Source organism: Typha angustifolia, chromosome 15 (genome assembly GCF_048772165.1).
Source record: "Typha angustifolia cultivar Huaian chromosome 15, ASM4877216v1, whole genome shotgun sequence".
In the NCBI taxonomy this organism is placed as follows: Eukaryota; Viridiplantae; Streptophyta; class Magnoliopsida; order Poales; family Typhaceae; genus Typha; species Typha angustifolia.
Window position 1 is genome coordinate 3,794,171 of NC_133253.1, and position 23,917 is coordinate 3,818,087.

Below are 23,917 nucleotides of genomic sequence, written 5' to 3' on the forward strand. Positions count from 1 at the left end.
ATTGGATTAGATTTTTTTTTTCTGGGTCCAATAATTTGTTAAAAAAAGAGATAAAAAAAGAAAAAGAAGGTAAAAGAGAAAAAGGGAGAAGATTCGGAAGAGAGATAGAGAAAGTGTCGCAAGAGTGACAACGAGGACGGCCTTTTTTTATTTTTAAAATTTATTTTGGTTAATTTTTGCGATATTAGTACAACGGCCCACAGATTTGCCAGGCTGGGCCGGCGTGCGTGAAGCTGGGAAGAGGAGAAATTATATCTATCATAGGCGCTTGGTTTGACGTTACTATGCGGACTGAGATCTGACCTTTTATTTTATTCAAGTTAGTGAGGATTATACGGTGGACGTGACACCCGCATAGAATATTTTCACTGAGTTTTAATCGTGTACCAAGGGCCCCGCATCCAGCTGTGATTTCGTCTTTTACAATGCAGAACATTTTTGTTTCAGAACGAAGCAAAGCAAGAGGACAAGAAGCTACAGTTGGATTTGCATCGAACCAAAGCAACAAAGACTGAGTTGGATTTGCAGATTAAGTAATCTACTCATGTTTCATTTCAGTAATAATATTCTTGATGACTAGGATCTTCTGCTCGAGTCCAACCTGGATATAATCGGGCTCGAGATGTGTCAGGCCCGAACACTTATCAGATCCGAACCCGGCCTGCCGAAATTTGGGTCGGGCTTTCCTGGATCCAGATCCGCATCCGAACCCAAACGCGGACTCCTTCAAGGCTTCAAGGAAGTTTCGCGAAACCGGTGGCGACTTTAAAAGGGGTCGCGCAGAGAAGACTTCGGACGGATTTCTCGGAGGAAACCATGGCGTACGTCGAGCGAGGTATGGGATCTCTCGAAATTACTGATTTATGTTGGAAGATTTTGTCTAGAAATTTATAATCGAACTTAGATCTTTGATGTTGTATGATTCGATCGTAAAATTCGGGTCGAAGTTTTGTACATGTTAGGTTTTGATGTCTTTTTTTTTGAGTAATTGTAAGTGAAAATTGTGTGCCAGTAGAAAAATCTTCGATTAGTTAACATTAATGCTCAATTCTTCTTTCTCCTTCTTCTTCCTCTCATTTCCGTAACTTAACTTCAAATAATTTCTATAACTAGCCTCTATCATAGATATTAGTGTGGTAAGCATGATGATTGCCAGTAAATCTATTTAGATGTGGTGCGAAGGTTTTTGATTGAAATATGCATCATTGAGGAACGATTTTCTGTTGCGCATTTCTTGAGATTGCCAAAGGGATGACGGAAGAAAGATGAACGGATGGAACACGAGGAATCAGGATATTTGTCTAATCGATCCTGTTTCCTTTTTCGAGTCTTGTTTTTTTTTTTTTCATTAATTCAATCATGGTATGATGGTAATGCATTTTAGACTACAAAGGCACACGCTCTTATGCTATGAACAACTTACAAAAAATTTCTTTGAAAGAGTAACCTTTTTTCGTGGCGGTAAAACAGTAATAGTAGGAGTCTGGATATAGGAATCTATACTTGCTCAATGCTTATGGATAATTAAGTCACTTAGATAGCTCCTGCTCCCAAGTCATAACCACAGACATAAGGCAGCGGTTTTATTCTGTGTATTCAAAATTTTCATTTCACAATCATTTGACACATGGTTCTTAGGGTGGGGTTGAACATCGTGTAAGAGTAATTTCTTTTGGAACAACTAAATTAGTGTTTCCAAATGAACATTGGAGTTATTTACATATAAGCAAATACTTGCATGTATGCAGACATACGTTAATGCATATCAAGCAAAATATAATATTCTCTCATACTATGTTACAAGGACTTGTTATTTTCTATTTTCTAAACATATGTGGGAAAATAAGGGAACTTGATAGATATGAATAGTTGTTTCCTTTTCATGTGTTTCCTTTTGTACTCTGTTTTAGTTATCCCCTCAGGTACAGATACACATTAGGTTGTTACCAATATCCAGTTTGGTGCAACTTACTCTTGTTTAGAAGGAAAGGCGAAGGTAGGTCGAGTTCAGATTCATTGACTAGTTTAGATATTCTCAAGGAACAGAAAGAAACCACGGCATGATGCTGTTGAATAAAGTTGGAATGTATTCAATCAAAACGTCATATGCCTATTGGATCAATGACATTTTAATGTAATTGGTGCCTGTATACTCATAAAATTACGGCTTTACTGAGGTTATGAATTTGTTGATGATCAGTGACTTTTCAATGGATAAAGGGTAGGATGCATTACTTAGCCTCAACAATTAGGGCAAAAAGGATTATTGTATCTAGCTAGTTATTTATGTGCCTAGCATGTAAAAGGGCAATTATTTCTTACTAAATTATGATTGTATGAGGGATCTTAAGTATTAAAGGAGGAGACTTGACAGCAACTGTTCTATATGCATGTGTGTATGTGTATGAATATCTGTTTAGGAATTAGACTACAAACTTGTTATAGGTTCTGTGAAATGACAGTGATGATAGCTGGCAGCTTGTTTCATTGTTGTTATGTTTGCACTTCTCACCCAAAGTGTCAACTTGTTTCATTTTGGTCTGTATACAACTAATTGTTTCAGATTAACACTTTTATGGGCTTTTCATTCTGACTTTGAGGCCTGAGAATGAAAATTCCTTCCAACTGCTATATGCCAGCTCATGTACAAGATATATGTCCCAAGTGCTAGAATCTTAAATTAACATGGTCATTAATTCTGTATTTTACCCAGTATAGTTTATGGATCAGGCTTAGGTCTTCTCAGAAAAGCTTCTTTCACGCTATAAAATCTATGCTTTGCTGTTAATTATCCTTTCTTCCTGTGTTATGCTTTATCAGTTTGGTCATCTGAGGATACACACACTCTTGAAACATGTAACATCATCATACTACTTTTGAGATGAATGTCCTGAAAGACGCATCAAGGTTTATCTTCTTTGAGTTAACAATCCCAAGATAGCTCAATTCTTGTTTTATTATGTACTGCAGGTGTTGTGAAACCAAAGCGGTCACTATGGCGGTTGAGCATAATATCTGATTTCTTTTGGGCTGTTGTGAACTACATTGGATTATTCTTTACAACAATGTTCTCGGTAGGTGGCGTTGTTGTGTAGATTTTTTGTTACAGCTTGTTTATCTTAAAATGCAATATCCTTATTTAGTTTGCCTAAGATCAAGTAGTAACACATTATTTTGTTCTTTAGATGGATAAATCAAATGAGTACAAGAAAGGGTCAGGTGCTGGTAAGAAATGGAATGGTGGCCCTGGTGGAGGCCCTGGAGGAGGTTACGGAAGAGGTCCGTATGGTGGCGGTGGCGGCGGTGGCGGCGGTAGCGGTCCTCGTGGACCACGAACATTGGCTGATCTTCGCTCAAACGACCATAGTAAGTTATAAGTTTTCTTAAAAACTTCACCTTTTTGGTTTATGACTCCAGGCAACTAATGAGATCATTAATCATGAATTCCAGGTTCTCTTCCTGCTTGTGGATCCTGCTGTGGTTAAGGACTTTAAGCAGTGTATCGACTTCAACAGTTATTTTAAGAAATTAGTTTCTCTTGCTCAAGACTTTGTATAAAACGGCTCCCTTTGTGGGACAAATTATTAGTTCTCACTGTATACATAAAGTCATGTTCCAGTAATGGGTTTGGACAAATGTCATCTTTCTCGCTATTGCACTTATTCGACCTTATTGTGTGCAAAATATTAAATCCATTGAGATCCGTCTTGTGCATAATGTGGATCCTCTTTGATTCCTGCTTCTGTTATATACCAGTGATGCTCTATAAGAACAGGCGTTCAAATTTTAGACACCACGTTATGGTTGTATTATACAAGAGAACGAAGTTCCTCCCTATACGCAGCTTCGTCTGAAGAATCAGATTGCTCAAGCAGTTCAACAGTTTTCCAGAATATAGAAGCATTTTAGAATTTAGATAATAATCTTAAGGCATGAAATAGTAGTGAGATTTAACAGTGGAAGCAACTCTGCTTGGAGAAAAACCAAGACTTAAACAAGTATCAACTCGACAAAAAAGAGAGCTTGGATCAAAACAATTCAACCATTGGACCTTTTTCTCCTCCTACTTCTTTTTCCCCTTGGGATCGACTCGCCTCCCCCTTCGGGCAGTTTCCTTATTCGTTTTTAGCCTACCTCTGTTCATATAACTATCAGATTCTTTTCTTTCTTCGAGGAAAACTATCTGCAACAAATTCCTCAAAGTCCTCAAATCTCATACAACATCCCGACCTGCAAAATCTTTCCGGGTGGGATCCGTAGAGTGGCTACGTTCGACCTGAAGTTCTTCTGCAGGAATCTATACAAGTTATCAACCACAAAGTGTTCAAACCAGCTGTGCTTTTCATCCATCTTTAATATGATCCTCCCTAGCACAAAGATCACACCGCTCCTCAGTGCTGAATGTAGCATCTCAACTTCGTGCTCATCTGCAGCTATATCTTTCAACGCAGCAATGACTGATTCAGAGTACTCATCACCCTCCATGGTATGTTTATCCATATAACCATACTGGACGAGGCACCTATAAACACCATTTGGACCCAGTTTCGCCACAAGGAACCTTTCATCAGGGAGGACAGATCTCACTGGAAGAATTCTGACAGTGACCAACACCATTACTTCCCGAAGACTTCCTATGTGCTGCACATAATGGCGGACGATCGGAGGGATGCCATTCATCAGATCAGTGCAGAAGAAGCATAGCCCTGGCAGGCGAGTGCTCCTCGTCACTAGTTCGTCGAATTCTTGCCTGCTCATCTTTCTGCTCAATTCAAACTCGCTCTTCTTGCTCCGGCCGTAGGTCCAGGACAGCGTGATTATAATGAAGATGGCTGATATCGCGAAAGGAACCCACCCTCCCTGGACTATCTTGTTCAGCAGTGATGTCATATATATACCTTCAATGCCAACAAAGACTAGGAAGAATAATGCTACGAGGATAATGTTAGTTTGCCAAATAACAACCATTACCACAGTGATTAGGAATGTGGTAATCAACATAACCAATATCACCGCCACCCCTGCGTAAACAGAATTGCATTCAAATTAGTTAGATACTAGTAACTCGTTATCTTCCTATAAATTTACACCGACTACATATTATTACTTGTCTTGTCTTCCCTTTTAACAGCATAGCTAATCTTTGTTTGGTATGTTCATGACAGGAATAAGTATCAACAAGTAAAGAATTCAAGATGCAGCAGATATGCCATAATGTCATTGTCTGCAGAAAGGATATTTTGGGCATTAAACCTCTTCTAATTACTCACCAAATGCATGTCCAATCTCTGGGCCACCCCTGAAGCCTACTGTGATTAAGATGCACACAATCATCAGAAAGTAATTCACTTCAGGAGAGTAGACTTGGCCTTCATGTTTATCTGAGGTGTGTATCATAGTCACGCGTGGAAAACAGCCTAGCGCAATAGATTGTCTGACGATCGAGAAGCTTGCAGATATCAATGACTGACTAGCAACAATAGCAGCTAAAGTAGATACCACAAACATTGGCCAAAATATGGGTTCTGGCACAGAGCTATAGAATGTGGTGCTGAGTTTTTCAGGGTTCTTGATCAGATATGCTGCTTGACCGGCGTAGCCAAGAATAAGTGAAGGATAAACAACAGTGGAGAAAGCCAACTGTGACAATTATATTTTTGAAGGTTTAGCTACTTCACTCATCTTTAGCAAGTTCATTAGACGGAACAAGAGTCAATTTACCTGAATTCCTTGTTTGTTGAAGTGACCCAAGTCAGCAAACATTGCTTCGGCGCCTAATTGCCAGTTTAAAAATTCTTTAGAAATCTGAATCCCTAGAACTTAGATAACCATTGGAGAGGGAAAATGCTGACCTGTTATGCACAGTACAATTGCTCCAAGGAGCTCCCAGCCTTCTTCTTTGTTTCTTGCAAAGAAGTAATATATGTAATGTGGCGAAAGTGACTTGAGGACTGATGGATCAAACTTCACGATATTGTATAATCCAATTACTGTAATTGCTCCAAACCACACGAGCATGATGGGGGAGAAAGTGAAGCCAACTTTACCCGTGCCAAATCTTTCGAAGAGGAAGAGAATGACCAGAATTATCACAGATAAGATTACAACATGGTCTGCAACAATCAGGAATCTTTTCGTCAACCACAGATATTTGAGAAAAATCATCTGTTGACAAATTGAAACATTAAGAAGAATGAGTTCTTGCCTTGCGTTATCTTTGCAGATCTCGATTGAATTCCTTGGACAGCAGAGAGAACTATATAAATCAAGGAAGAATGAGGATATCATGATCAGAAACAGAGGCATCTCTAGAAGCTGAAACTTTTACCTTTTATATGTGCTCAGATTATTCATAAGAGAATTGTTATTAGAAAGAGTAAATAGTGCAATTAGAAACATAGTGTCCTACCTATGAAATTTACATTGTGTACTACCTGCATGTGAACTAAACAGAAAGTAGATAAACCCAAAAAGATAAATACTAATAAATACTAACATAGTTACTATTAAGCTATTGCTGCATTGACATTACTCTGCTATCTTCCTTGTAACCGGTTATTTTCTTTCCCAATCCACACTTTCATCTAACTTTACCTGTATATATGCATTTATGTTTTTATACATCTCATTTCCTCATCATAAATTTCTTCTACTCCTATATATCTTAGACTGAATGGGTTAATCTGAGTCCATATAAACCCTATAGCTAGCAAGGATAGGATATCAGTGTGAAAAATTAAAACATAATACGAGATCAATATGAAAAAATTGAAGTACCTGAGATTGCAGGAGTGAGGGCTCCATCACCTATTAACATGCAAGTGCCCAGCAATACTATACAGGTAATTGCAGTTTCCGCTTTCGAGCTTTTTTCCAGAAACTTTTGCGCCTTAGATTGCAGCCCACTCCTTTTACAATGGAATTTTAAATTATGATCTGAATCCAACCTCGTAGTTGGCATAACCATCTTCCCCTTGAAATTTATATGTTGTCGAAGGAGCGAGTACAGAGCAAAAGTCCCACCTGTACTCAATCCCCGGAGTAAGAGAACATGGTAAGCTGGTATAAGTACTTGAAGCTAGACAGATATCAATTTGGTTTAAACATCGATACTGAATCAGTTTTAACAAGAGAGGCTTGAAAATACCTGACTCTCTTAATGAGCCTAAGTCATAACTGACTTACTTGTGAGATGGTTATATTAAATTAGATCCCTCCATTAGGCTGCTCTGGTATAAAAAGAGCTCTGATATGGATAAACTAAATAACAAAAGGAATCTTGTTTGCTTAATATCTTAACAGAATAACACTAGTTGTTCAAGATCAATGCTTTAGAGAAGGAAATAAGTTGGCATAGTCATGCCTCAAGCTCAAGGTCAATCTTTTCTTTGGCCTATCTTTGCATTAATCATTGTCAATATTGTTTACATACTTACAAGAGCACCTACATCAACGTCATAAAGTTCATAACTTTAAAGATCCTTAATGCTTTTTAACTAAAATTCAACAAGATAGGAAAATTAATGAAATCTATGGCCACAAATCTGATCAACTTCATCTGCCTACCATTAGGAGGGCCATGCAAACAATTTCTCATAATGATGAGTCTTCATATAACATGTAAGTTAGGAAGATGCAATCCAACAATGGATACATATGATTTACCTTCTCCATGGTCATCGGCGCGCAAGACGATCAGCACATACTTGATGAGAGCCATAATTGTTAGCGTCCAAAAGATCAAGCTCATTGTACCCAGTATGTCTTTCTCCCCAGGGTTCTTCAAGGTCACGGAAGAGAAGACGTAGAGTGGCGAAGTCCCGATATCGCCATAGACGACTCCAAGTGATTGATAACCCAACACCAGAGTCTGCATCATAGAAAAGTTCTGCCAAAAGAATACATCTCCATGCATCACCTATATGTCAAAGAAGAGCAAGCAAGCTAGAAGCACAAGGAATTAAAACAAACAGTTGGTTTGCGTTGCGGCATCTTGTAAGCTGGCCCAAAACTAAGAGTTCGTGGGGCAATGTGCTCCTCTCGGCCTTCTTCGTCACGGATGGTCTCGTCGCCGACTTCCATTGCAGTCTCGCCTCTGGCCTCCTCCTCCATCTCTTACCTCTTGGCTTCTCTTTAATTTAGAAGATAATAGAGTGCATTAGAATGTACAGTTTTACTAAAAACTCACTCTTCTAAGTTCTAGCTTGTTCAGATGTTACCTTCGTAAGAAAAATACGCGAAATGGGTATAGGAAGAGATTATGCTGTTGGATTTTATAATAATAAAAAGGAACATATGTTTTCTAACAAAGTGTCTATTATTCGGACAAATGTGGGAATTTATATTGGAGGAAATGTTGACTGCTATGAATGAATAAGCATTACGTGATCTATACTTATCAGAATAAATTATAAATCTACCTTGGGTTACAATCACAAACTTGCAACAAGCATTGCAGTCAGAAACAAAAAAAGAAATATGGATTGTGATAAACAGTTCGATGGAAATTTAAGAGCTCTTCAAAGAATTATATAAAAGACACCAAAATTAGCAGATCAAATCGATGAAAGATCGACTGCAGAGTGGGAAAAAAGTGATTGAGATTATGTTACAACCTCTCGATCCGTAGAAGACGATGACGAGAAAGGGTTTTCTCTTTGAGAGAGAATGGATAATTTTGATGATGGTGAACTATGTATTGTATAGTGAAGTAAGTAATCTAGGTAGGTGAGAAGGCCTCAAAAGTGCGGTGCATGCATGCGTACAATAAATCGATGGCTAATCGTCGAAAACCTCTTAGAATCTCGTAAATTTAGGCAATGTGAAGTTGTGAAACTCCTCGCCTTACGAGGTACCAGGGGGAACGTCGAACTTTACGTCGTCCCAAGTGCCAAATATAGAATCGTATTAGGACTTTCATGCAAAAATGCATCAAGTTATGTCCGGATTTAAATGCAAATATCATTTTCTTTTGTGGTGGGCTTTTTTTCTTTTATTTTTTGTCAGTCAAATAATGAGCAGATGGGCTGATGCTTATGGTAGGTAACATGATAAGAATAATAAAGGCAATTACAGGGTGCAAATTACAAAGTTTACTTTTTTATTTGACAATTTCTTCTTCTTCTTTTTTTTTTAATATAGACCACAGTTATGTATGCTTTAAGGTAAATTCGGCAATCTAGGCCCTCGTCAAAAGAATTGCTAATTGGTTTACTTCTGACTTAGTTTTGGGACTTTAATCACAAGATATATAACGTATGTCTTGTAGACTAACTTTAGCATTACATAAATCTATTATATCATAAGGAATTTTTTTAAAAAACAATAATAAATGAGACGGTGTTAAGAGTATTAAACCTACGAACTTTATTACAAGGCGATCATATCCAACCACTAGCTTTTAATATTTGACGAATTACGCCTGCGAAGCGGAGCCTTGGGCTCATTTTCGAACACGTAGATGGAGACCGAGTGTTCCACGGCGCCGCTGGTCCCCGCCCTTCCTCTTTTCTCCATTGATCTTACCATCCTTATCGTTCTCCTCCTCCTACCACTGCAAGCATCGGCATGAGAGGGGCTTCCTCGATCTCGTCGATACTTTCCCGCAGAGGCGTGGGAGCTCGTCTTCATGGATCTTCCATGCTCCTCCTCGAGAGCGTTACAATTAGAGCATCTCCCTCCCGCTTCTACTTCCAATCGCGGTGGATATCTTCGGATCGGCCCCAAGGTAACTAATCCAGTCTCTTCTCTTTTGTTTGGTATGATCATGCGAGCATCGCGGTGTTTTCGGAGTTATAAATTCGTTGGAGAAAATAGCACTTAACACCCCAATTTTGGACTTATTATCGTTCAGAACCTGCATTTAGTTTTATCAGCGTTCTCGGCGTGGTGTTCACTAAATCTTGACAAGATTAGCCTTTTCTACTGATTTGTAATTCCTATTTCTTGCTCACTGCGTATGTAAATTTGTATGCTCATCAGTTCTCATGTGATGTGATTTTAGACTTTTACCTATCGAATTTCTTTTAGTTTATTCTTATTTAATTGTTGTTCTATCTGAAGGCCCACTTGCCCTATATAGGAGTATGGTTAGTCAAGGAAGACTGCGACATGATATCTACCAGGAGAAAGTTGCATCTGAATTAGAAGATTTACTTGGAAAGCTCGAGCAGTATGAGAAGGAAATGGAGGATTACCATGTATATTGTTGTTTCTCTCTGTGGCAGATGATTCACTTGCCAAGTATGTAGTTGAGAGATAGCAGATTGTTTAATTTGATTTTGCCTTTTTGTTAAGTGCAGGAAAATTTGGCAATTTGGGAGAAGAGTAGAGAGAGTGAGCGTCGCAGACTTCTTTTGGAGGAAGCTGGGCTTAAACAACAAGATGGTGTCTGGATAGAAGGGAAAAGCCGGAGAAGATTTCTTGACAAGTGGATCTCTCGGTAGGGAAGCCCCACTTACATGAGTTATTGTTGTGATTTTTCTTTTTGTTGGTAATGTGTCCCATCTTCCATGTGGATTCTGTTCTTCATCAGTAATTGACGGCCTTAAAGTTGATAGCAGCGGGAAAAAGCATAGTATTGAAAGGGATAATTGGACTTAAATATAACACGGCAAAGGAAGAATTAACAAATAATAGGGCAGCTATGTACATAACAGACATACAAATTTAAAAGACCTTGAGGTGGAAGGATGAAGGGTTTGGAGATGTTATATCACTGGTACCTAAATATCATCGATTACTACTTTGACATGGCAAATGCTATGCTATACACACACAAAAACCTGCGTTTAGTACATAGTAGTCTGTCAGCCCTCCTAGTTCTTCATATTACACTGCTATCTGCGCCATCCTTATGGTGAAAGACTATTCTATTTTTCTGTTCGTGTGTATATTTGTGTACATTAATATCTGCATGGACTGGATAAGCTTCTTATCTAAATTTGCTTTCTTTACATATTTAATTGCTTGCTTGACCTCTATATGACACTACTATTATTTACTTTATGATGATTTCCTCAATTAGGAGAACACGTGGAAATGTAGAACCTGGTGTTGGGAAAATGGTCTCATACCTTAATCGAGAGAAGAAGTTAGACTCAACAGTTGGTTGCCGACCAGTTGCACCTGCTGCGCCAAAAGGAATATATTTATATGGAAATGTTGGAAGTGGTATATTGTCAAAGCATTTGCTCATTCTTTTCCTTGCAAGAAAGAATTTCTATGATAGTGACTTTCTTTCTTATCCATTCTAAGTTTGGTTTCTGATGTACTTTCTTTAGCTTCATAGAATATTTTAGTGGACATTCTGAGGATATAAATTTTCTTTAACACTTCTTATACTTCTGCTCTAACTTCTAAGAACTTATACTCATGCAGGGAAGACCATGCTAATGGACATGTTTTTCGGTGCTACTGAAGGTATAATTAAGCACAGGAGGAGATTTCATTTTCATGAGGTAATTTTGTCGCAAGAGGCACCACCTGATTAACTCTCCCTTCATTTGTTTATGCATTCAAATTTCAATGATTCAGGCATCCATATTACCAGCTTTAGCTATAATAAAATGTGAATATTTTTTCTTGTGGGAAAAGTAGAGTATTGTCTGTTTGTGCTGCACATAGTTTTAAAAATTACTTGCAAGCTGTCCCTGAAGGCAAAGATGACCCTGAAGGGGCCTGCACAAGGCTCCTGCAGGTACTGGGTTGGTGATGGAGTGAATCACATAGCCTTACCAGTGGGCTGTTTACATGGATCCAACACACCACCAGGGCACTAGAAAGATGCTTGATAGTCATACACTCATACCTAATGTTGCACCTAAAATAGAAATGCCTTAACTCCACAAGAATACTTCTAACTCTCTGTCATTGAATTAGGGGAAAAAAGGCTCCCCATTCCAAGCTTTTTTTTTTTGTGCCTTCAGGGCAGGAAATGGTCTTAGCAGTACTGCCAAAAGTCTAGAAGGACTGGAACCAAATAAATAAAAATAGGATAGGTCTCTTAAAGAAAGTACAGTTATAGTTCCTTCAAAGTTACTCCTACTTCATACTTCAGTAATGTGTTCTGAGACTTAATTTTCATAATCTTCTTAAATCTGGTTTGACCACAGGCCATGCTTGAGATACATGAACATATGCATGACATATGGAAGAACCAAGTTGGGGACAAGTCCTCCCATACGAGTCTTTTCAATTGGATTGCTAACCTCCCTTTCGATAAAAAAGTAAAAGAATGGTTGATTGGCGAAGAGAGATACAAGCAAGAGGTGCAAAGAAAACACATTCTTCCGGCTGTTGCAGATAAATTTCTTGTCGACAGGCGAGCAGATAAGACTGGGGCAAGCATTCTTTGCTTTGATGAAATACAGGTACAATGAAGATGAGAATTCTCTATATTCTAGCTGAATCCAGATATATTTAATGCTCCTTCCAGATGATGCATATGAGATGGTACTTTTTGACATGGCAGCTCATTTTGTAATTCATGTTTCAGTGATTAATGTTACCAGGATGACCCAGGTTCAGCTCAAGTACTTCTTGTTCGTATCTGTGTTGCTTTCACAGAGAATCCCTTGCTTCATGTTATCATAAGATGCTTCACTAACAGTGTGCATTTAATCTTCCTAATCCATTAGTAGCTAGTAATAAGAAAACTTAATTTTCTATGATGCTAATTTATTGACGGAGCTAGATAAGATAATGAATCAGTGGATCTGCTGAATCCCTTCCTTATACTTTGATCAAGATCAGGCAGTGGTGCAGGATAGTATTTTGTTGCATATTGTGTTATCCTTTTAGATAAAAATATGTTTCTAGAGAAGACTTTCACTTGAGTAGATGAAGTCAATTTGATAATTCAGCAATCAACAATAGGTTATGGTTATTTTCATTCTCAAACTATTACACAAGGACTTATGCAAATACTATGTTTGTTTTATTTATACAGACTGTTGATGTATTTGCTATTGTGGCCTTATCTGGAATTGTGAGCAGATTACTAAGCACTGGAACGGTACTTGTGGCTACCAGTAATAGAGCGCCTGAGGATTTGAACCAGGTATCTTCTTCTTCTTCTTCTTCTTCTTCTTCTTTTTTCTTTTTTCTTTTTAGCTTTTAGTCTTCGCTTTGTCGCCCTGTTCTTTGTTCGCATATTTTAGGAAATGTGGGTAATCAATAGTCAATAGTACACATGAATACATCATAAATCACATAGTACAATTACAGTTGACCAGGTTGGGGTGTTGAGAAGGTTTATTTCATAGAGACAACTCCAGAGGTGCTACATTGAAATTAAACTTGCAATAGATGTTGCATTCTGTCAATTATTGTTTTGAAATTTTTCATGCTCCATATTGATATTCTAATTCTTCATAGTTTGTATAAACATTCTTTTTGTTTTTTGGGATGCTATAGGATGGTATGCAGAAGGAGATCTTCACTGAGTTTTTGTCCAAGTTGGAGAAGAATTGCCAAAAAATTCTTGTTGGAAGTGAAACTGATTATCGCCGCCTAATTCCAGCTAATAATGTGGATCAGGTGTGTCTAGAATTATTTTAACAAGTCATCATGGTTACTCAAGATATTTTGTGGCTGTCTCAATGTAAATGAATTTATCATTGTCTTTATTGATTTCTGAGTTTGCATACTCACTATTATGTATATCACTTTATAAGCCTGCAGCTTATAGCTGGATGAAGAAAAATCTTCTGCTATCTAATTATTGTGTAGGTTCTTGGGGATTGTGAATTACAGTTTTTTGGGGACCTCGCATGAGTTATTGGACTTCGAATATTGGATTCTGTATATCTATATGGTTCACACTTCACAGATACGTGCATATTTATTTGTTAAGTTGCACCATTTAGAAACCTCAGAGTTACTTCCACTCAGAGTGAAACAGATCTTTGCGTGAAGAATTACATATGCCATATCAAAGTGCAAGTGGATATCTTGTTGATTGGGTTAGTGGTAGAAACTGTCAAAAATCTGTTATAGGCTGATCATTATGATAGCCGTCCTTAAACCAGAAAATATTTAGAAGAAAGTTTTGAAATATATTAGTGCTGATTTACTATGGATTACCTAGTCGTCAAACTTATATAGTGAACAGGACTACTTACCTTGCAAATATTATTATGTTACTCTCATGACTATAATGGTGCATGAAAGATGTAAACCATTAATAATCTGTATGAAAATCTCATAACTACAATAATAGCAGTCAATTTGTATGCCATTGTTATCATAAGAATTGCTCCTCAAGGAACATCTACATAGTTAGACCTGAATTCACTCTATTTTCTGACTAATTTGACTGCAGATTCACTACTTCTGGCCTTCCAATTCTGATGCTCACAGAGAATATGAGTTAATGTGGAAGGAAACAACCAACAAAGCTGGAGGAAGTATAACCTCGACCACCATTCCTGTTATGTTTGGCAGGTGTGTTTGTACTCAACTTTCTTCAAATAAATACGCTGCCAGTTCATGTTCAGATTATTGTTTTAACAGGGCTCTGGAGGTTCCTGAAAGCTGTAATGGAGTAGCAAGATTTCACTTTGAATATCTATGTGGCCGCCCGGTAATAGACTTGCTTCCATCATACACAGATATATGATAGATCTATCTTTAAATTTGGATAAATTTTAGGCATCTACACTAGTATGACATATAGAATTGAGCTAGTATCCAGGCAGGATTCAGACCTCAATCCTGATGGCTCAAAATTGTCGATGGATGTATGGTCTTACTCTTACCTATGCATCAAGTGATGCATATAAGGAATTATGGCAATAAAAGTATTTGCTTCGAAAGTATATGATAAGAAACCTGAATTAGGGATCCAATCTTTTCAATTTGATAGAGAGGTGTTGAAGTACCTTTTATGTAAAATTTCAATGTTTTGGTCTTTAGGATGCTCGTAATCATATAGTTTGTCATTCAATTCTTTTACGTATCTCATTATAATTTACCTGTTATTATGAATTTTTTTGTACCTGACAACTATGCTATCATTCTTTCTTGGAATATTCTATTTTTCAAGACAGTAAAAGTAAATCAATCATTGACAACAAAGCTATTTGATGAAGAACTGATTATGGATTTTACTCTGTGGAAAGGTTATTATAGGATAAAAAACCAAGAGTGGTTATTTAGTCAGCCATGATGAAGAACAATGCTAATGGTGCATTAAAGGTGGGGGAGCAAAAATATTCCCAGTAATTTTCAAGTTATATTGGTGAATTCCTTGGGCGATAGACCATCCTAATGATTTAAGTAACTATGTTGTTGAACTCTGATATACTCACAAAATCTGGATATCTGGCCAGAGGCCTCTTGATGCATACTGCATACTATGTGAAGGTTTAGCTTTTTTATGTTGCTGCTTCATGAGACTAAGGTTGGAGGCAAATGAGAATTATGTAAAAGGAAAGAAGAGAAGAAAATTTTGTTTCAACAAAGACTATGGTGATGCTATTTTATTTGGCTGACATGATAGATGATCTTTAGCGATGAGTTCTTGAAGCAAATTTATCTAGCTACCAGAACAAGGTCAATTGTTAAAAGTGAAAGAGGCTCAAATGGTAGGCTCCAGCATTCCTTGGACCCTGATATGCTCAGGCAAGATCTCAGCTGCTATACTTCAACTAAGGGCCTGGGCCTGCATGACCCAACCCATCTTGTTGATAGAACTTGATATCGTAGCATTAGGTTCTTAACCAGGATTTAGTTTAAAAGTAAAGTTAAAAGGTGTTCTCCATAGGAGCAGTATTTATCTGATACTCTTTTATTCCCTTTATGAATTAACATCTGTGCTGACATTTATCTCAATGCTTTGCTATGTCCAGGTTGGTGCGGCAGATTATATTGCAATTGCTAGAAATTACCATACAGTTTTCATATCAGAAATTCCAGTGATGAGTATGAGAATCCGTGACAAGGTATTCTAGTTTAAGAACAAGTAGAAATTTTCTACAGTTGTTTTTTCCTTATATGGCTTATTAATGCAGACCCAAGAAATTAGTTTGCTTGCAGCAATTTATTAGTTCATTGGATGGCAAATCTGTCCATAACCTTAAAAGGGGGATCTTCTCTACATTTTGAGTTCCATGCTGATTTATGTCAGTGGCAACTATTCTAGTATTCTCAAGCTTGAAATAGTTTATAATCTGGTAATAAGTACTTTCACCATTATTGTAATATGCTAGTCTTTAATAAACAGTATGGTTTTGTTATCTCATATTCTAAAGTTGAGAAGACCCTTGAAAATTAGTCCTGAAACCTTATAATGAGATGGAACAGTTTGCAATATAGGATCTTTCTGTGAAATGTATAGGTCATGTAACTGAGTAAAGTTATATATGTTAACAGTTGCATATTTGGCTCAAGCATGAAGCAGCTATCTAAGCATTTCAGTGTACATGGAAAGAGTATAGGAGAAGATGAAGATGACAGAATATTTTGTTCTTGCTAGAAACTTTTAGATGTCATGCAAAAGACCCATTAGGTGTGTGTATATAAATTTATGCTGATAATTGTGGAAGTCCCTATTGTATCATCTTTATGACTTACAGTAGATAATACTTTTATAGTGGCAGAGATATTGTACTTGGTTTTAGCATTTCAAAAGAGAAAAAAAAAATCTAAAGGTAGATGATCTTGCTGAAACTGGAAGGCTTGCTTGAATGCATGAAACACAATATTATTCATCACAAGACAGCTAAAGGTCCAGGATTGCCTCATGGTTCTGAATGTGACCAGTTTGGAAAAGTATGTCAGAAATAGGTGTAAGTCAAATGAGAATGTCAATATGAGTTGTGCCACCACAAAACAGAATACCAAATTGCAATTATGCCAATATGAGTGAGTGCCACCAGCTGAGGATAAGATACAAAGCATTCAAATGGTTTGGACAAATCTAATGATGCAGAGGTAAGGAAATGTGGTTTAATGATGGTGAAGCTGCCACAAGTGGGAGATAAAAGATTTTCGTAGAAATGAGAAAAGTTTAACTATTTTATTGATAGAGGATATTACCAAATATAGAGTTGGACAAAGAGAACATACAAGTAGGTGATCCTAATAATTACATGACATCTTCTTTTTGTCGTGCTAGTTTTATTTGTATTTTAGATGATCAAGTATTTATAGCCTTTCATATTTCTTATAATTTCATATTTGTACTTCAGGCACGAAGATTTATCACCCTGATTGATGAGTTGTACAATCATCATTGCTGCCTTTTCTGTTTAGCATCTTCTTCTATTGATGATTTATTTCAGGGAACTGATGAAGGAACTCTTTTTGATTTGGAGAGGTAATTTTAGCACTTTTATCAAACTTAAAGGAACTTAACCACTTTGCTCAAGCTTCAGTTAATTAAGTCTCCTCACTCAATGTTACTTTTGTTATCAATATATCCAACTGTGAATTCTCTTAGCAATTCTTACAACTAAATATATCAACTCTGCTTTGAACCACTCCATCTTTTTTTCCCCAATACCGAACTGCTTTATATCTTGTGGTAAACATTAACTTTATGGTGTTCTTGGTTCTAATATTCAATATATCTATTTATTTTCGGTGCTGTTGAACATATTGTACAGAATATGAACAGGAAGTCAATTTTATAGATAAAGCAATTTGGTATTGTTTGTGCAGTTTTCAATTTGAGACTGAAACTGAAGGTCTGAGACTACGGCGAGATGTTTTAGCAGCAGGTAGTGTTGGCTCAGGACCTACTACTTCTGGACTTGTATCTCTATTATCTGGTCAAGAAGAGATGTTTGCATTCCGCAGAGCTGTAAGTTCCAAGACAAACAATTCTTTTCCCCTTTCATATTCAGTTTTTCTTCTCTTTTTTTCCCCTATTTGGTATGTAATGTGAGATGATTTAGTGCATTAAGGCCTAGTTTTGGTTCACCAAATTTCTTATAAACCCAGATGAGGACTTGTTAGCATAATCCTGGGTTAGCCCAGATCTCTTATCTGCAACAGTGTTGATATTGTTGTGATGCGTTCATTGTTCAAACACTTTAATGGTTGCAAATGACATGGGGCTTGCTTAAATATAGCATTTTTGTTTCTGCATCCATATCTCTGTCTTATGAAATTTTTGCATAGTCTAATTTGACCATTACAATTACCTCGTCGTGCAGGTGTCACGATTGATTGAAATGCAAACTCCATTATATCTTGAAGGGGTTCCATTACTCCATCCCTTCTTCCTACAGAAGAATCAACAGCTATCAAGTCGTTCCATTATTCTCCAATCTCCACAATGCTCTTGACAGGCAGTGTTCGTTCTTTGACGGATTTCTTAATTCCTTGCCTCTCTGCAAATTCCTCTTTTCATTTATCAGAGGTTACAAGGTTTGTCCCTTATTCTTTTGATGGCGATCTGCTACCTTATAGCAACAGAACTTGCAGATACCTGAATCTACAATACAAAGAAACTTATTATTCCCCAATAAAACCAAGGTCTGAAATATGATTCTTGGATGCTAGATAATTCAGGTGATATCTTAATAAGGATTTGGCCGTTTCTGAATGCATCTTTTTCCGTTACATATTTTCCTCCTGATTGTAAACTCTGACCACAGCCTCTTTAAAGTAAACCGTTATTTTCACATTTAACTATTTCCTCGCATATCAGCTAATTTCATGCCCTTCTCTAAATCGTAATTAGCTGTGCTTATTTCTGAGTTAACTAGATCCATTCATTTTCTATGAAAGTATATCAAAGAATACTAAAAAGAAATTTTTAAATATTTAAAATATTCTTTGGTGGTGGGATAGAGTAGGGTGATTAAATGTAAAACATGACTTTAAATTTGGTGGGATGGACTTAGGAGAATTCGTAATTTAAGTACATTTAGTTTTTAAATTTAGTATGTAAATCTAAATGCATATATTTTCTATAGCAGATGAATGTTTTGTTATAACAGAGTCTACATAATTTATATATAAAATGCACACTAAAATTTATTAGTATAAATTAAAAAATTAAATACAATTAAATTGCAAAAGCCTTAATGGACTAAGGTGAGACAGGTTAAAAAGGTGGGTAATATTAGAAATATATATTTTAAATAAAAAATAAGACCAAAGTTAATAATAGTTAGTCAAAATAATACTAAGGTGTTTATTAGAAAGTAATGAAAATGTAGGTGTTATTCGAAATTCTCTATTTTTTTAACATTGTAAGGAAAAGTAACTTGAATAAGATCGATCATCGTATCAACTAAGAATAAAGGGGACCTATTGTCACGAGGATGAGGGGGCAATAAAAGATCTGACAGTGGAGGTTTTTTCTGTTCGTCAGACAGGACTAAATCACTTAACGGTCTTACAGTTAAAATAAAAGGTACAGAAATAAAAGCTCAGGGTATATACTGAGAAATTTCTGAAAACGGTAGTCTGTAGATATTTTGCGACAACAGTTGGGCAAGACAGAAGGTGACGATGCCTCACATTTGTAAATAAAGAGTTAATACTCGCCAAAACAAAATCACGAATAGAAACACCCGGAAAGTTACGAATTCTGGAGACAGTAATTTGCTTCCTGAAAATGCAAAGAACCTGCCTACTGGAGCTTTTTAATTCCAGGAAAGGAAGGGAGAAGTGCTATAAGAGCATCGCCATATCCCACTGGTTCTGCAGAACATTGCATAAACACTATTACAACCTGAATAAGCATGCTATAGGCACAGAATAAGTGAGAAATTTAGCCTCCTTACCACCATCTTCTCTCAATATCTTGATTACTTCCCCAGTAACGTCAGACTGAAATGAGTAGATGCGCACAAAATGTAGCTCAGATCAAATTTGACAGAATTTAGAATCAGATATTTATTTTACAGTTGATAGAAGTCAACGGCAGTACCTCAATGGGAATCTCTCCACCAAGTTGTTCAATGTAACAGAGCACTTGGCCCTCCTTAACCTCTTGCTTCTGCCAAGAGTAAATATGTGGAACTATAATAAGTAAAGCCTAATGACATGAGATAGTTCTAGCATTCATACTTCTAATGAGCTCATCATAAATGACATGAGATGGGGGAAAAACGAAATAAAAATCATACTGTTGAGGACATCCATGCTGACCAAAGTGGTATCCTGGATATCAACTAATTAATCCAGGTAGACGACCAATCTGGATGCATTATTTCCTTGCATTTAATTAAAAGAAGTAAAGCAGAAAAAGAAAAATCAATGCTCTCCAGAATGCCACGGGTGTCTATTATTGATATCAAGTTTGTCAATCAAGCTATCAAACTGGTGGTGGCACACAAAATTGATGCAGTAATGATACGTGGAAGATATGTTGGTAGATGTGATTTGAAGCGTAGGGCAGGTAAAAGGTTGTGAGATAGAGGGAAGGACCGAAAACTAGGAGAATAGAAAGTAGAAAGATTCAAGTTGTGCTGACGGCGGTGGTAGTTGTTGTAAATGTGGAAGGTATAGTCTGTTAACTGTTGGGAGTCATGTAAATTACATGGATGTCATAATTATCTAATGAATGTTTCTTGAATATTCAGATTCTCCTGAACAGCATCTCGTCCTGAGATCATTTGTACAAACCTAGTAAAAGTATTATACAGATATGACTATATACAATATCAAAATATTTAGCCAAAATATCTACGTTGGGAAGTAAAGGAATTTCACCATTCCAAAAGACATTAGAGTACAATTATTTTAATTTCATAAATTTGCTGATGTATCAATGTCCCGACCAAATGCTAATCGTGGAAGCTATAGAGTACCTCTTTACATGATGGAGGTGCTCGCTTTCCTTTAATTGTCCGAGATCTCCTAAAATACCCAACCTGAAACGTTACCATTAAAGATCCAAACAGTTAACAACGAGGAAGGATGACAAATGATCATAAAGCAAAATTCAAAGCGGACCACCTTTGGTGATTGCAGGATCACCAATCCTTCATCTGAAGCTGTATCAAGGATTCTTTGGATGCCACCTGTTAAAGGCTTTGGTTTGATTATTGTCAAGGAAGTAGCCGATCCATTTGAATCAGGAGCTTGTCTTGCAGTATCAGTGGCTGGAGGAGGACTTGGAGCAGGCGGGAGTAAGTCTTTCTGGACAAAGTTCCTCTTGACATGGAGTTGAAAGCCCGCCCGCTAGTGTAAAAACAATTGAATAAATAAGACAGAAAATATTCCCATATTTCCTACTGGTTACACTGCCTTACTTTCAGTTTAATCTCTGCAATGGAGGTTGTATCACACAGAGTTAAGATTAGCGACTCCACCTGTGGGAAAAAAATATATAAATAACTGGTTAAGTTCTGCCCATGAACAATGTGGAAGCATGCACCAATAATTGCAAGATCATTCATACCTTTCAAAAACAATGTAAAAGAAATTTCAAACTTCAGATTTATTCACAAAATTAAGAGGGCAGTGGATTTCTATATAGCTACTACAATACTATCATTCTGTTTGATTTAATGCCTAGGTGGGCACCCAAAATTCAAGACGATTAATATATATATATATATATATATATATATATATGTATGTATGTATGTATGTATAGTTAGAGAAGTTAAAAACTTAAAATTAATACCTACAATCTAAACAATATACTAATGCATTCTTGTTAAGAACTATAGTAAACTATTAGAGTCCACTAAATCATCAACAAGTACAATAATTTTGAATTTCAAAATCAATCTACATATTAAAATGTGATATAAGATACTAAGGCAGTCATCTAGGCAGGACGTAAGTGGAGGCTAGTTATATTCTATCTAAAATGGGAGCCTAAGCATTAAAACTAGAGTTTTTTAAAACAACCTTAGATCAAATCCCTTTTATGATCCAAGAAAAGAACTTTACCAAAAATTGCCTCAACTCTATAGTCAAACGAGAAATACACTCACAATACACCACTTATCAGACCTAAACATAGAAACACAGAAAAAATGATAATTCACGTTAAAAGAGGAATATGAAGGTTAAGGAGGCAATACTCACTCCTCCTGGGATAACTTGGCTCCTGGTAGACTCGTCCTCCAAATTAATTTCTTCCAAACTATTCTCTGACATTTCATGTAAAAAATAAGTATATTAATTACTTGGGACAGAGAATAAAAAACATCATTTTCTCTTGAAATTAACAAGAAATATAAACTATTTCCCTTACAGAAAAGGCAAGGGTATTCTTATACAGGATTTTAATCAGATAACAGATTAACAGAACATGTTCGGTAAAGATGGCTAAAAGTTGAGAACACAATCAAGAATTTTTTTTTTTTAAACAGCCTCATTCTGTTGTATTAATTTTTCATCACTAAATTTGAGAATAGATCAGACATATAAGCTTTATTGCAACATATTACACTTACTTACAATGTATGGACATGATATTTAACTAATTTCTATAGGTTTCCCGTTATTCCTTTGAACAGAATTCTTCACAATAAGTCACAAACAATTCAAATAGTGAAACTGGTAAAAATAAAGTATATCAATGAAAAGAGATACTTCCAGAAGATGAGGCACAGCACACTACTGATGAGCTTCCGGATCTCCACGGCAGCCTGTCAAATCTTGTATCTTGAAATGGTCCATGCCATATCTGACTTCCTCTTGAACCAGACAGTTTTAGAAGCCTGCTGCATTTGGTCTTATACTGGGTAGTTATCCAATTGCACCTAGTTTTGCTAAATTCTGAATGAAAATTCAAAATTTTTACATTCAATGCTCCTCCTATACTACCTGAAGCAAGCGAAAGGAAGAAAGGAGTAAGAAATTGGGAGCTGATATGAGATAGCTGATGAAAGAGTTTATTTTAAGATCAAGGTAATACTTCTTCAATGCACAAGCATGGCAAACTCAACAGGCATTGGATTGTTTCTCAATCTTACTGTAATCCAACCAGGAATCAGGGGAAGTTTAAACTTCAAAACTAAATCAAACACATACATTTATCATAACGAAATGGACCAGAAGTAGAATTTATACAAGTCTGAAAAGATGAGATTGAAGACAATTTGCTTGTCAATAGTCACACAAATCACAGGCTTAAATTCAAGAGGCATTTCATGTAAAATCAGAAAATACTTCAGGAACAATCATTCAAAATTCAAAGAGGCTATTATCATGCAAAATTCCGCAACTATTGGATAAGGAATAAATATATTTTAGTTACGAACGGAAAAATCGGAGATCAACTTAGGCACACTGGAAACGAGAAGCACGATCGGGAAATCATAAGATAGAAAGGGGGAAAAACAATACTCCAAAAACATTCCCAAATTTACAGAAGACGAAACGGATTAGCGGATAAGCTTCAACCTCATCAAACCAAAAAAAATTGGGTCTCAAGAGGGAATTACCTTGCCAATGCCGCAACATCGCATGCATGACCAGGAAAACAATACGAATCCAAACAAGAAAAACGAAAAAAATGTAGTTGAACCTCTTCAACAACTATGTAACTCAACTAGAACGCCATTTTATTACTAGGGTTTGTTCTAAGGATCATCAAAAGATACAGAAATAGAAACACAAGTTCGAAGAATAAGGACTCATCGAGCTCGCTTACATGCAGCCATAGTAATCTCCTCCTCTGCTCCTCTCGACTCCTCTCTTCTTCTCCTTTCCCCCCTCTCTCTCTCTCTCTCTCTCTCTCTCTCTCTCTAATAAAATATGAGGAGTTGTTAATTTGTTACTGAAGAAGAGAAAAAGGCTGCGCCACTTGTCCTTGTAACTAGGCGGGCTAGAGAAGCAAATGGGCCCCATCGTTAATGGGCTAGTGGGTAAGCCCTGATCTAAACTTGGATCGGGTTGCAAATATGTGGGTCCGGGTCCATTTCATCCACACCTATCCTATCTATTGGGCTTATTTGATTACTGATAGGACTAATTCACTAATGAGGAATCTTCT

General features: G+C 36.7%; 4 protein-coding genes across 5 annotated transcripts; 2 read left to right on the forward strand and 2 right to left on the reverse strand.

Moving 5' to 3' along the window:
- The first annotated feature begins 686 nt into the window (after positions 1-686).
- LOC140779776 (uncharacterized) lies at positions 687-3,703 on the forward strand. Its single transcript, XM_073125030.1, has 4 exons — positions 687-835; positions 2,971-3,074; positions 3,186-3,366; positions 3,451-3,703. Exons 1-4 carry the CDS (start codon positions 817-819, stop codon positions 3,483-3,485), a joined length of 339 nt encoding a protein of 112 aa, XP_072981131.1. The 5' UTR covers positions 687-816; the 3' UTR covers positions 3,486-3,703.
- Positions 3,501-8,782, reverse strand: LOC140779775 (potassium transporter 26-like). Its single transcript, XM_073125029.1, has 9 exons — positions 8,616-8,782; positions 7,972-8,131; positions 7,666-7,888; positions 6,778-7,023; positions 6,206-6,256; positions 5,853-6,113; positions 5,722-5,774; positions 5,271-5,640; positions 3,501-5,021 (listed from the first exon to the last, which is right to left on the reverse strand). The coding sequence occupies exons 2-9, from the start codon at positions 8,110-8,112 to the stop codon at positions 4,207-4,209; spliced, it is 2,160 nt and encodes a 719-aa protein (XP_072981130.1). The 5' UTR covers positions 8,113-8,131; positions 8,616-8,782; the 3' UTR covers positions 3,501-4,206.
- A 625-nt stretch (positions 8,783-9,407) lies between these two features.
- Positions 9,408-18,642, forward strand: LOC140777609 (uncharacterized). 2 transcript variants are annotated; one of them, XM_073121832.1, is made up of 14 exons: positions 9,408-9,727; positions 10,063-10,199; positions 10,302-10,441; positions 11,027-11,172; positions 11,380-11,459; positions 12,114-12,371; positions 12,950-13,060; positions 13,417-13,539; positions 14,324-14,445; positions 14,515-14,584; positions 15,852-15,944; positions 17,193-17,320; positions 17,665-17,806; positions 18,162-18,642. In XM_073121832.1, exons 1-14 carry the CDS (start codon positions 9,568-9,570, stop codon positions 18,291-18,293), a joined length of 1,842 nt encoding a protein of 613 aa, XP_072977933.1. In that variant the 5' UTR covers positions 9,408-9,567; the 3' UTR covers positions 18,294-18,642. The 2 variants fall into 2 exon arrangements, with proteins under 2 accessions (XP_072977933.1, XP_072977935.1); XM_073121834.1 differs by having other exon boundaries at positions 9,588-9,727; positions 10,082-10,199.
- Positions 18,643-19,330: 688 nt separating this feature from the next.
- On the reverse strand, positions 19,331-23,690 carry LOC140777610 (uncharacterized). Its single transcript, XM_073121835.1, has 9 exons — positions 23,576-23,690; positions 22,513-22,746; positions 22,003-22,067; positions 21,216-21,275; positions 20,920-21,144; positions 20,772-20,834; positions 19,889-19,957; positions 19,743-19,788; positions 19,331-19,659 (listed from the first exon to the last, which is right to left on the reverse strand). The coding sequence occupies exons 1-9, from the start codon at positions 23,583-23,585 to the stop codon at positions 19,589-19,591; spliced, it is 843 nt and encodes a 280-aa protein (XP_072977936.1). The 5' UTR covers positions 23,586-23,690; the 3' UTR covers positions 19,331-19,588.
- Positions 23,691-23,917: the final 227 nt, after the last annotated feature.

Bases quoted from the DNA above. Each gene is read 5' to 3' on its own strand.
- LOC140779776 (XM_073125030.1), top strand. The intron at 3,075-3,185 runs GTAGGTGGCGTT...TTTGTTCTTTAG, and splicing joins TCTTTACAACAATGTTCTCG to ATGGATAAATCAAATGAGTA. The intron at 3,367-3,450 runs GTAAGTTATAAG...CATGAATTCCAG, and splicing joins TCTTCGCTCAAACGACCATA to GTTCTCTTCCTGCTTGTGGA.
- LOC140777610 (XM_073121835.1), bottom strand. The intron at 19,958-20,771 runs GTACTCTATAGC...TACTCTTGGCAG, and splicing joins CACCTCCATCATGTAAAGAG to AAGCAAGAGGTTAAGGAGGG. The intron at 19,789-19,888 runs GTACTGCCGTTG...TACTCATTTCAG, and splicing joins GTGGAGAGATTCCCATTGAG to TCTGACGTTACTGGGGAAGT.
- LOC140779775 (XM_073125029.1), bottom strand. From the start codon at position 8,112: ATGGAGGAGGAGGCCAGAGGCGAGACTGCAATGGAAGTCGGCGACGAG. The intron at 7,889-7,971 runs GTTTGTTTTAAT...TTCTTTTGGCAG, and splicing joins TGCCGCAACGCAAACCAACT to AACTTTTCTATGATGCAGAC. The intron at 5,775-5,852 runs GTCAGCATTTTC...ACTGGCAATTAG, and splicing joins AATTGTACTGTGCATAACAG to GCGCCGAAGCAATGTTTGCT.
- LOC140777609 (XM_073121832.1), top strand. From the start codon at position 9,568: ATGAGAGGGGCTTCCTCGATCTCGTCGATACTTTCCCGCAGAGGCGTG. The intron at 10,200-10,301 runs GTATATTGTTGT...TGTTAAGTGCAG, and splicing joins AGGAAATGGAGGATTACCAT to GAAAATTTGGCAATTTGGGA. The intron at 12,372-12,949 runs GTACAATGAAGA...TTATTTATACAG, and splicing joins TTTGCTTTGATGAAATACAG to ACTGTTGATGTATTTGCTAT.